We start from the raw sequence: 12,834 nt of genomic DNA on the forward strand, positions 1-12,834 counted from the left end.
GACAGAAAACAAGCCCCTTCCACCGCTTTTTATTGCTGTTCGTCTTTTCCTTCATCTGTACGAAAACATTCAGCAATGAAACAGGCCAACTTGTTCTTCTCTCTTAATTGTTTTACTGCTTGTTGTGATATGAAAAAAGTTTCTAACAGAACAAAAATTATGTTTTTTGTTTTTTGTTTTATTGTAATTATGTTTTGACTGTTCTTTTTATTATTTTGCTTTTTTGGTAATTTTTAAACTTCACACTCAAAGCTAAGATTTAAAGCATTAAAATGCAATTTTTGGCTAAAATATATTAATCAGAGCAAAAATAATTTCGTTCTAAATGTCTGTTTATGGTTGCTGTTTATTTAATTTGAAATTATATATTTCAGATTATCTCGTTTTTTAATAACCAATTTTTGAAATAATGTCTTTTGATTAGGCCTATATCTTAAAATTGAAAAATTATTTTCTGTTACAAAGGCAATGCTGAATTTAATCAGTTTTTCATAACTGAGTAATAAAATAACTCTGAATAATTATCCTACAAAAAAAAAAAAAAGAAAAAAAAAGAATAACACAGCCTTTTCAAATTCCTTTGCCTTTATTTTTATTATTTATGCATTTAAGTTTAATCATTTATTCTACAGCTAGCGCTTTTTAACAATTATTTTAAAAATATATCTACTGGCATTTCTTGTATTTGGATACGAAAAATTCCACTTGTTTTACTCAAAAATAAAAAGAAATAGCATTAATTTAAGCTAAAAAATAAATGGAATTACATACAGAAATTCCACTACTTGTACTTGTAACAAACCACATTTTTTTTAACAGTAACTTTGATTTTTCCTGATGACTTTAAGGAAGTTGCTCGCAGGCAGCGTCCGACAGCCTCACTGTTGCTGCTCCTGCTTCTCCTCCTGTTTCCCCATTTGTTGGGAGCTAAATCTCTCTCTCAGGAGGAGTGTCAATCAGAGCCTGGGCTTTCCTTTCATCTCTCCTTCCTCCCAGTGACTGAAGGGGGAGAGAAAAGGAGGAGGAGGAGGAAGGAGCGCAGCTACATTATCAACACACACACACACACGCTGGTATCATTAGGCTGTGGAAGCTCTGCGGGAGCGGTGGCAAGTCGGTCCATTGCGCCTCTTCCACTCTGTCTTTCTGGGTTTCTTTGGCTGTTTTAGGACTTTTTGCCTTCATCTGTCCTCATCTGAGCAGCTTTGAGGATGTATTTGTAGGCAGCTTATTGTCGCTTCTTGTTAGAACTGCGTTTTGCAGCAGTTGCGCATCCATCAGTTACCTTCTCACCTCCACACGGTGTTTTGATTTTCCCAGCCTACTTTTTAACACTGAAGCTTCATCTCCACTGGATCACCAAGGACATATTTTTACTTTTATAAATGTACTTTTTTATTCATTGACTCGTTTTCACAGGACCACAGATGCATTTAGACTAAAACAGATTTGAACTTGTTCTTTATTTTTTTCTCATGACTTTAATCGGTGCTCCGGATTCTGATCTCACTCATCTGGCTCAGAGATTTAAGCTTTTTTAATAGTTTGGAGGAAAAACCCGCAAAAAGCTCCTCCTGTTGCTTCAGCGTGAAGACCCACCGGCGGCGCTGCGTTTCCACGCAGCTTTCTCCCAACTCGGTTCTGCTCGGATCTTGGTGGGAGTTAACCTTCCCGCAGCCGTGCGAGCCAGAAACCCCGAACCTGAAACCCCGAACCATGCCTCAGCTGTCGGGCGGCGGCGGAGACCCGGAGCTCTGCGCCACGGATGAAATGATTCCGTTCAAAGACGAGGGGGACCCGCAGAAAGAGCAGATCTTCGCCGAGCTCAGCCACTCGGAGGAGGAGGGGGACCTGGCGGACATCAAGTCCTCCCTGGTCCACGAGTCGGAGATCAGCCCCAACAGCAACAGCCACGATGTGAGTCATGATGGTGCTGATTCAGAGTGCAGCTGCTGCTTTTAAACTTCGTTATTTATCTCCAGCAGGCTTCTGAGTAGCTTTTTATCATATTTTACCCTTTAAAACCGAGAAATCCAGAAAAGCCTCAAACTGTTTCCTCTACTTAGTTTTTGTTGGCATTTTAACATTGATATTTAGCAGCTGAGTCAGGCCCAAAACCAGTTCACTAGAAGGCACTGATAACATGCACATTTCAAGTTTTACCTCCAGAAAACCCAACGATGCTCCCATATAATAACCACTGCTGATCTGTAACCCTTCAGCAGTAAAATCGCCCTAAAAATCCGTATAAAAAATCCATGAAGGAAAATCTAAAATACGTTTGACACTTAAGGATTGGGGCCTATTTAGCAGCCTGTTTTTACTGATGCATCCTCGGTACAACAATAACGCACAATCTCGTTCCTATTTGAATGCAGTAATATCCAAATTTAAAGTCCATCTGCAGAAACCTTAAAGATGCCCCCATTTATTAAGAACACCCAAACAGACTTAGCCAGAAAGTCTGAATGTAAATGCATATTAAAAACTGCATTAAAGAAAATCTAAAATACATTTTGAGATGGAAGATTTGGGGCCTTGTAAGCCTGCCACCAGCAGATTGGAGTGGTGCATCCTCTGCACACAAATTGAATTAAAACCATTTATTCATCCTAATAATGACAGCTGGAAGTGATCTTATATTTTTTCTAATTCAAATAACGTTTTATTTTCACCCTGTAAATAAAGCCTACAGATCATGTTAAAACACTTTTGTAACCTGATCCGGTTGAAATTATTGCTAAGTGGGATCAGGAGAAGAAATGATTTAATGTATAAATTTGTTAAATTGATTAAAAAAGCATTTTAAGTGTCCATTATATTGCTTCATCAAATATGATTTTCTATATCTGTAAATGTTTCATTTTATGCAGTGTATTCTGTCATCTCCGTATGGAAATTTAAATGTCAGACAGCTTTTCTGCAGCTTTTCACCCTCTTCTTGGCAGACAAAGTTTGGGTTTTTGTTTGGCTCCCACCTGCACAAAACTGCACGTTCGTCACCAAATGTCCTCGAGAAACGTGGGACAGAGGCTGAATGTTAATGAAGTTTCCTTACTTACTCTGAAGTCCTCCGGAGGGGATCTGAAGTCCAAGAAAATAGGAGAAAAAATAAACCTTTTCTGTATTTGGATTTTAAAAGATGGAGAAAAAAGAAGCTCCGAGTGGAGATGATTGTTTTTTCGAAGAGCCTCATCTGCGTAGAGATCTTAAATTTCGACCATCAACATTTTTTCGGTTTGTAATAACCTGAGAGGAGGCTTGAACCCTAAGATGAAGATGAGAGTGGACCAGTGGTACTGAAAAGAAGTTAATTTGTAAGCTCCTTAAGGACATGAAGCTTAATTAAGTGGTTCCTGTGAAGCTTAGATGGAGGCTGCTCCATCTCCCCTTTGGAGTTAGTGCACTGCATGTGTGTGTGTGTGTGTGTGTGTGTGTGTGTGTGTGTGTGTGTGAGAGAGTGTCCGATGGCCATGTATGTCTCAGAGTGTGTAACTGTGAATTTTAAGACCTTCCTGACTGATTCGTTTCTGTTTTTTCTTTCAGGCAGCTAGACAGTCCCAAATAGCGCCAGATTCATACCATGAAAAACACAGAGACCATCCTGATGATGGTAAGTGACGCAGCCTGAAGCTGCAGCTTGTTAAATCTGTGCTATTTTTGTCTGTGAAGCACCGCAGATGTGGCTTTAGTAAAGGTAAAGGTGCCTTTTTTCCCGTCTTATTTTGATCCTGCCGATCCAAGTCTAGTCTGGACATGCTGTGCCTCCATACACACAGCCAACCGTTACCTTCATCAAAGATGAGGGCGCCTTCAGAAATATGAAAAACAAGAAACACAAGAAAACGAGGTCAAATATCAAAGTATTTTCACCTGTTTCCATTACTTGATGTCCTGAAAATGTAAATTTCAGGACATTATCCTGATTGACCATCAGCTGCAGGGTTTGAGCTGTCACATGCAACATGTTGCTGCCCCCCTCGGGACTCCTTGCTCCCTGGTTATTGTAGTTTGACCCCGCGCCTGCAGGTCATTGTTGGGGCTCTTCAGGAGAAGTGTGCCTCCTCTTTGTTCCTCTTTCACTCCCTGAATGTGTACCCCCTCAAAACCAAACACTGGCCTTCTTCACATCCATGTTGCCATCAGCCTGTATACCAGGAGCCCGGCCTCCCTCCTCACCGGGCCTTATTACATGCTGCAGCAGCTGAATGCTGCTGCATTGAGGCCTCTTGAATGAAGCTCTCCCTCTCAGGTCAAAGGCGCAGAGAAACAGTTGGGGCGTCTCCAATTTTGACACAGTGTGTATGTTCTTCTAATTGGTGCTAATTGGCACAGAGGGGCTCCATTGTTCCCCGGTATAATGCTGCCCTCCTCTCTTTGACGGGAAGAAAGGAGGCGAACAAAAGGCCGAGGCAGAATGGGTCGAAGGGTTAAAGCCACAGACAGTGATATCATTACAGCATCTCAGACCAGGTGAACTTCAGAGCAGCTTTGTTCAATAAAATCCATTTGGAATGAATCGGTTTCAATTCCGGCACTGAATGAATCCAGTGTTCTTCCTCCAAAGATGCACAGATTTACTCTGGTTTTGCTGTGTTTTGACCAGGAAAGCACGCAGACTTGTACAGTAAAGGCCACCCATACCAGGCCTATCCAGGCTACATCATGATGGGCAACATGAACAACGACTCCTACATGAACAACGGCTCCCTGTCACCGCCTATGGCCAGAACGGTGAGTACCTGCTTGGTTCTGCTTTTGGGTTAGAACTGAACCTGAAACTGCAGAAAAAAATAGATTAAATCAAACCAGGCGTCAGAAGAACCAGATGGTTCCTGCAAAGTGGCCACCAAACTGAGGTTACTTTGCAGATAAAATGCATCTGTTTTCATTGAAACATGCAAAGAATAATTTTTCCATCTGAAGACATTAAAACCAGTCTTAACTCAACTTTTCAGTAACAGTTGGTTTATCATCCATGGCTACAGTAGGAGGCATAGAGGAACAAGGATGTTGATTGGACCAGTAGAAATTAGATTTAATTCTGCAGATGATCATTGTTATTAATGTAGTTATTGTCGTAGTTTAGCGGCTCGTAAACGTTTGCAGTTAAACTAGAAAAAGAAAAGCAATTTGCTTCTCTACACAGATTCTCCATGTTCTGGTAATGAGACATGCTGGATCATTATAAAACTAGCGTCTAAAAGAACCAATCAAACAGCACCCGGTTTACTTTTAGAGCTTTTCAGGTTTGAATCTTAGTTTTAATCGGCAAACAATCATTTCATCAGGAGACTGAATATAAACTGTAGGTTTGGGGTCAAGGTACATATGAAGCATGACAGGCGACATGCTTAGTTCCGTGTTTAGAAACGACTCTGCCAACAAAACTCTGTCCTGATCAGTAAACAAGGACTTTAGGACATTTCAGGTTAAACTAACCATTTGCATGAACTTTTGCCACCGTGTTGCCTTACGTTTCACTGTTTAGTCCTATTTAGTCCTGTTGACATGTGTCCTCTGTCCGTTCAGAGACTTGTTGCAGAAACTTCTAGAAAAAAGGACGGGAGGGGGGTGAATAGTTCAGAGTCAGACCTTTTAGACTGTTGAAATAAAAACAACAAAGATATCTTGGACTTAATAAGGAAGGACTTCTTTCTATGGAAAAGAAAGAAATTGAAAAATAAAACATAACAAATTGCCTATATTTTATTTTTGATTTAATTTATTTCATTTTTTAATTTACTATATTGTTTTCTTTGTCCCCTTCTCTTCGTCCACTGTAGTCCTTGTGTAAAGACCGGTTAGCTGTCTTATTGTCGGACTGTTCTCCTGTTAGTGCAGGACAGAGGCACACTGCAGCTCTGCAGGCTGCAGGCTGTGGCCCTGATTAAGACCAAGCTTGATTGCAACCTGTTAGATTGCTAGTCTCTTGATGGCCACTTCCTGTGTCTGTCCCTTTTGTAAATTTCTCCACCATGAAATGCAGAAATGAGCAGCAGCTGTCCACCCTAATCCAGTTTGGTCTGTGTCAGTTCTGGGAAGACAAGCTGTCCATCTCTGGGTGCCTGACGCAGGAAATGCTCCCACCTGGTTAGGAAGAACAAAAAGGGCCCTTCTTGTTGTGAATTTTGCACGTCCAGGGAGTTGGTTTGAGCAGCGGAAGGTTGTGAAGTGTGAGCTCCGTGTTGTTGTGAGAGTCTGTTTTTGGGAAGCAGATGTGATTGTCGGGGGTAGAGGCCACATGCTGAGTGTAAAGGATCTTCTTTCACACGCAACTCTATCATGGGATGATGTTAAAATTGCATCGTTTCTTCTTTGAAATAGTTGCAGAAGTAAAAGAAAGTATGACTGTGTGGAGAAAATGGGATTAATTCAAGCAGTTTCCTGTTTCGTTTACAAATACAACACCTCTGGAATTTGGTTCTGATGTTCAGATTTCTGCTCGGGTGGTTTGTTCTCTGGTCTGTGTTAATCCATGGCACCGAAGAACTCATAAACCTCTGTATGGAGACCAGCTGAGTGTGCGAGAGGAAATTACCCCTCAGTGCAGATGTGTAAAACCAGGCAGTTAGGAGGCAAACCTTCTGCCCAAACCTCTAAAACCTTTTCTTTTACTGTGGTTAGCCCCCCTCCACCCTGTCTCCAGCGAAACGGCAGTCATTTTATACGCATTTCTCTTGCTGATCCAATAACAAGTCGAGTCTAGGCTCGGTGGAAGAATCCTGGCTTTCTCACTGATGTCAGCTCGCCTCCTCTGCTGCCGGCCACCGCAGCCTCAGTATCTGCAGGCCTGGGATCAGTTTTCACTGAGATCAAAGCCACATTCTCTCTTTCATTCTCTTCCATCCTCAGCCCCTTTCCCCACCCCTATCCCAGCAGTTTAGATTGATTTCCACTGACCATGACATTCCTGCACATGCCGGAGTCCTCTCACGATGAAGATGTTAGGTTTTGCTGATTGTCAGCAGATTTTTGGGACTCTCAGCTTAATGAGCTGACTCTGCCACAAAGGTTGGTAATAAAGTGCTGCTTTATGCCAAAAAATATTGACCATTATACAAACATTCACTTCTTAAAGTTAAGACAAGGTGTCAATCTTGTAATAAAAACAGCTTATGTTTGGTTCGGTTAAGTTAAATTTACCTTAACCTGATGCAAAATAAAAGGAAAAAGAATGAATGTTACTGAGATATTAATGTTTGAACACCTAGTGGTGCCTTTTAGGACACAATCAAACAATGCAAAGCATACCATTATATGACTTTGTCTTTCCATACTTTCACTGCTGCTGCTGTAGATTACCAGAATCCAGAAACATTTTCAAAATGGTCTTCCAGAGCTTCTGGCTTCTGAAGGTCCTCAATACCAGCAATTGTGGCATTGCTTTGTTCTGGCCTGCTTTAGAACGTGTCTTTATCTACTCATTTTCTGTCCAGGAACTTTACATAAATCATTGAAACATTTATGCCCCTCTGCTGAATGGAAGTAGGGATCGAATGTAACAAATATTCTTTGTGCGATTGCATGCACCAGGCTGAGATGTGTGTGCTGCGTTGCTTCTAAATGAATCAACGCAATGTCATGCCACTGATGTAGGGAAGTAATAAGATCGCGCTATATTACATTTTCACAGAACTTCACATCTAAACTAAATGTAGGCCTTTTATTTGGCTAAATTACAGCAATTTAGATACCCAGTAGAAGGAAACAAATTGTGATTGTCACAGTTGTACTGGTCAAATCTGAATTTAAGTATTTAACATTGCTTATAGATTCTTTAAAACACAGTTCATCCTGTTTGTGGAACAAACAGGATGAATCTTCTATTGATACTGAAGCTGTTGTCAGACTTTGTGTTGTCATGCTGGTGTATTGAAAAATTGGATTTTGGATACTGTGGAGCATCAGATCCTGTCATGTCTTTGAAGTATGTGCGCCACTTCAGGTCTGCTTCAGTTCTACATAGTGCAGGTCTGTTGGGATCAAGGGTGCAGAAAACTGTGTTCGTTTGCAGTAGGAATGAGGTCTACTTTACTTTCAGCTTCAAGCATCCTGCATGCCGTGTTGAGTGAATCTTCATCAGTGCAGACATAGCGTTTGCATAGTGTTGCAAGAGATTAAATATTGTTTGAAATGGGGTAATTGCTGTTGTGTAAATACTGTAGCAGTGGTGCTAATGCTGTGGCTCTAATGAGGTGATCAAATTATGTTTCCTTCAGTGTTAAACACACAGTGAAGCAATGCCACTGCGTTATTTTCCTTTAACATTGTAACTTAAACTTAGTGATACTTAGTGTAACTTAAATTTAATGATTATTGTGTATTGTGAGCTGAATGCATCCTTACACCCCTACCCACCTGGATGAGATAAAATTATTTAGATCTGTTGATTCCAGTTCAAGGACTAACTTGCTTGATTCGAAAAAAGCCTCTTCTTTCATATTAAATAACTAGAAGCATGTTAATATTGGTTGGCTCCCAGCCATTTAAGATTGTTCAGATAAAGTTTAAACTCTTTTGATGTCATGTTTGGAGAGTTTTGATCTGAACCACATCATATTTCCTCCCTGTTTGATAAGAGGATGAGGTCACTGCTTTTCAGGAGTTTTTTTGTCTTCGCATTAAATCCGTCGTCCAAACACTAGGAATAAACTCAGAAATGACGGCTTCCAAATCAAGACTGTTCTCCTTTTTCAGTCACCTCAACATCTGTTCTCAGCGGATGTCACACAAACATCTCACTTTTAATTAAAAGTACAAAAAACTCTTGCTTTACGCTCCAGCGTAAGTGTGGATTTATGCCCTAAAGGATTGAGACCCTGACATCTAACTGTTTTCATCAAACTCAAGTTTGATGAGATAAAAACACTACAAACAATGGTTAGTTTTGAAATGTTGGTGTGGAGATGCAGAACATTGTTTCCACCTGACTGTGAGGATGTTTTTGATGTCCTGCTGTGGAAGAACAGTCTGTGAATCTTGGAAAACAGCTTGAAGATGGAATTACTGCTGTTTTTTTTATTTTATGATGGTAAGGACTCAGTGCTATGTCTTCATTGCAGTACTTTTTTTTTATTCCCTTTGGATCCTCAGTTGCAGATCCTCATGGCGAGGATGAGGAGGAGGGAGTGATGGGGCTGCAGCACTTGGTTTCCTTTGATGTAGTGGGAACGTGACGGATCTACTAGCTAGTGTCTCGCAGCGTGGAATCGCTAACCCGGGCTTACCTAACGGGATTTGGTCGGACCGCTCCGGTGTCCCTTAGTGGCATGTGTGTCCTGGGCTCATGCCCTTAGTGCAACCATGGAAGATCCCTGTTAGAGAGAACACTGCGTCTCCCAGCAGCCTTCCATGTCCATGCATCACTTTCTCGATGGCAGCTCTGACCACCTTTTGCTGCTTTTGCTTTTTTTTTTTTAGGGCTGGGCTTTTAAGCAGCTGCAATTCCTGCAAGCATTTTGTTCTCAGCACAACTTATCATCTAAACCTATTAAAAAAATATATAAGAGAATAAGAAACTGTCAAAAGATGCAAGTACAACTGCCTCGTTTTATTCTAAATAGACCAAATGTGCACAGTGACGCACGTATGAGTGTCATCTGTGGTGCAGATCCCACACGGTGAATTATGTGTGTTTGTACAGTGATGACCCCACACAGGAAAAAACACAGCCAGGCTTTGTGTAGAGCTGCTGCTGCTGCTGCTGCTGCTGTGGAGTTTTTTAAACAGCCCCATTAACGCCAGAGTTTCCTGCAATGTCTGGTGATGCTGGCTGACACGTTTCCTCTGCATGCACAGTGCAAATGACACCATGTGGTTGTAATCACCTTATCAGTGTTTTCATCCTGGTAAATGGAGCTCAGTGGTTCTGTGCTGTAAGAGGAGATGACAATCACGGATGAAGGTTTTGTTGATGCATCTTAATTTTTTATGTATTTTTTTTCATTTAAAGATTATTTCTGTTTTTATTGCTTTCAACGTTTAAGGGTGACAGAAATCCAAGCAGTTCAACTCATCACCTTTTGTTACATTTGGTATAAAGCTAAAGAAACAGACGAAAGACATCTGTTAACAATATTTCAGCTCCAGTGTTGAAAGCCCTGAAACTGAGTTTCTACATGTTTGGGAAAGGCAATAGCCCGTGAGCATCGCATGCAGGCCCGCACATGACTCACCCTGAATCATGTTTATTTTGGACACGTGTTGGCTCTGAGAAAGCAGACATCTAGCAGACGATGACACTTCCTTCGTATCCGAAACGCCAGCTGAACTGGACGGAGCACCACCTGGGGACAGACAGCAGATCTGGAGGGCTCGGCAGCTGTCCACAGGGCTTCACTCTTCACCAGAAGCCTGCTGCTGGTCTCTAGGGGTCAACGCCTCGCCACCGTTGTCCCTGATGCCCAGTTCTGGTTGATTAGAGGGGGTGGGGACTTCCTGTAAAGAAGGATAAAAAAGGGAGACTGGAAGGCTGTTTATGCATGTTCTTTGTTATTTTTTTCATCAAATTTCTCTTGGGTCCATTGTAATATTATTATATGTGTATGGGACTGTTGCACACTGTGATGTATGAGGACCTTATAGAGCCCATCCATCCATCCATCCATCCATCCATCCATCCATCCATCCATAATTCAAGACCTTTTTGCTGTAAAGCAGTTGCATTACACACTGCGCTCCTGTGCAGCCAACATCATCTTTCATGCCATTATTCGTTGGTTTTAGTTATACAGCATGATTGCTAACTCCAGCACCACACTGAGTCACCACTGTCTGCTGTCTCTTCACAAAAAAGTTCTGTCAAATGTCCATGAAACCATCCTGTCATTACTGGTGGTTCATAAATCACCAATTGAATTGATAATGTTCCACCTACATTTCAGTTTTCACAACCCATGGCTAAAGTTCAGTGATTTGTTCTTTTTTCACCAAAGGTGGGTCAAAGTATAAGTTGACTATTATGATGCTGTCACTTTTTAAATCAGAAGAGTAAAGGGCAACACACATTATCTAAAACTGGGCCACCTACACCGACGGAGTCTGCTCATTGGCCTGCACTCAGTCGCTGCGCCCAGAAATCCGTTTTGAGCTTGTTCTGTGGTGCTAAATCAAACCATCCACACAAGACCTTCAGTAATCTGCTTTTTCTCAAAGATTTCAGCAAAATGCATCCAATGTGTGTTAAAAGCACCATTAAAAAATGTTGTGCACTTTAGCTTTTCAACCTTGCCTGTTCAGTCATTTCAGTCGGCCAGAAGACTTTTAGGCTGGAGATGTTTTCTGAAAGGTTCTGGTGCAAGTTTGCTTCTGATTCACAATCCAAGGACTTAGAAGGTAAAGTTTTAAATATAGTTTTGATTTTAAAGTTGGGAGGCCTCCATATCAGTGGTTCAGACTAATCTTTCTTGAGTGTTTAACCACCAGAAACATTTATTTGCAAACATTTGTTTTAAAATGATGTTCATTTAGGAAATGTGATGGATGGTGCTCTTTTCTCCAAAGCTGCATTTGACTCGTCTTAGAAGTCAGTTTGGATCTGGGGGTAATGTCAGACCCGAGTTAAAAACGTTGTAGTTCCAAGTCAGAAAAACTGTTGGGATCTATGATTTGCTCTGGTGTCATCAGCAATCTGAGTTGACAAAAATGCGTTTTGTTTTCCTTTATATTCATTTATACACAGAAGGAACATGCTTGCAGACAGACGGGTTGGACAGCACTGCGTGGGAAACTCATTTAATGAGTTCAGTCTGCCAAAAGAAATAGCTTAGACCTGCAACTTGGACGACATTGTGGGCAGGCTATATTGAATTCTGAAGTTCCTACCTTTCCATCAGAATTCCAGTTTCATGGTTTCTTGTTATAATTCCACCTGGGAGTTTCAAGAATGTCCCATAAGCCAATTTTTTAATAGTATTAAAACTGCAGGGGGGGGTTCTCCTCTATTGCCCTCAGTACACAGCTGACTGACAGCTTGAAATAACTATATGGAGGATGGGAAGGATGACTTTATGTCAAAGGTGATCTGAGAAATCTGTATAAAACCGTTTTAATAGCTTAAAATAAATTTTTAGAAAGCAGCTCGACCTTATGTCAATAGTTTAGTGCGCAAGCAGAGATTGAAACTTGTCCCTGAAGGCTGACCACAGTTCTGCACTGTTCTCTGATGCAGCTGGAAAATGAGTAAAATCGTGAAAAGCGTTTTTGACTTCATCCTGATGGCTCGTAGGTCTATAAAGAGATGAGGGGGCAGTTCCAAGCAGGGAGCTGCAAGCGAGGGGAACAATGGGCTCACAGGGGTAGAAACATGGATACAAATGCTGCCAGCTGTGTCCAGACTTCAGAGGAGCTCAAACAACCCTCACTTTGTCCCGCTCAGAGACGGAGCGATGATCAATAGCCGCTCTGTTGTATGAATCCGCTCCGTCTCTCTCGCTCCGGCCTTCATTTCTTTTTGCTGTTTCATATTTTTTAGAAGCTCATTATTTCTTTCTGCTGTGGGTGTGAGCGCTAAAGACGCTCACATGCAATGTGTATCTGACAGTGCTGAAATATTAATGGTCCCCAGTGTAGGAGGTGGGTATAGGGCCTGCACAGTTACAGTACAAAGGGTGCCTTCTTGCCACCAGGCTTTATTAGCAGAGCCATTAAATGAATACATGGATACGGCTCTCGCCTTTTCTTCATGCCTCCTTCTGTGTTCTTGTGCCGAACATCAAACCACTTTCTTTGTCGGCACACACTTGCATGTGTGTGTCGGGTGTGTGTGAGAGGTTCACTCCACCGCTGAGTCTTCGGCGGGAGGACAAAGAGGAGAGGCTTTATCTATCAGTT

The 12,834-nt window shown here is 41.5% G+C and overlaps 1 protein-coding gene across 4 annotated transcripts in view; it reads left to right on the forward strand.

The window, feature by feature from the left end:
• The first annotated feature begins 978 nt into the window (after positions 1–978).
• The window catches only part of lef1 (lymphoid enhancer-binding factor 1), a 61,191-nt gene continuing 49,335 nt past the window's right edge, over positions 979–12,834 (forward strand). For 2 of the 4 annotated variants that reach the window (XM_047365242.1, XM_047365243.1), the window contains exons 1-3: positions 979–1,917; positions 3,547–3,613; positions 4,607–4,734. In XM_047365242.1, the coding sequence (XP_047221198.1) occupies positions 1,717–1,917; positions 3,547–3,613; positions 4,607–4,734 (396 nt within the window). In that variant the 5' untranslated portion in view covers positions 979–1,716. The remainder of the gene's footprint in view (positions 1,918–3,546; positions 3,614–4,606; positions 4,735–12,834) is intronic. The other 2 variants (XM_047365245.1, XM_047365244.1) reach the window with 2 other exon arrangements.

Source organism: Girardinichthys multiradiatus, chromosome 5, assembly GCF_021462225.1.
Source record: "Girardinichthys multiradiatus isolate DD_20200921_A chromosome 5, DD_fGirMul_XY1, whole genome shotgun sequence".
Taxonomy (NCBI): Eukaryota; Metazoa; Chordata; class Actinopteri; order Cyprinodontiformes; family Goodeidae; genus Girardinichthys; species Girardinichthys multiradiatus.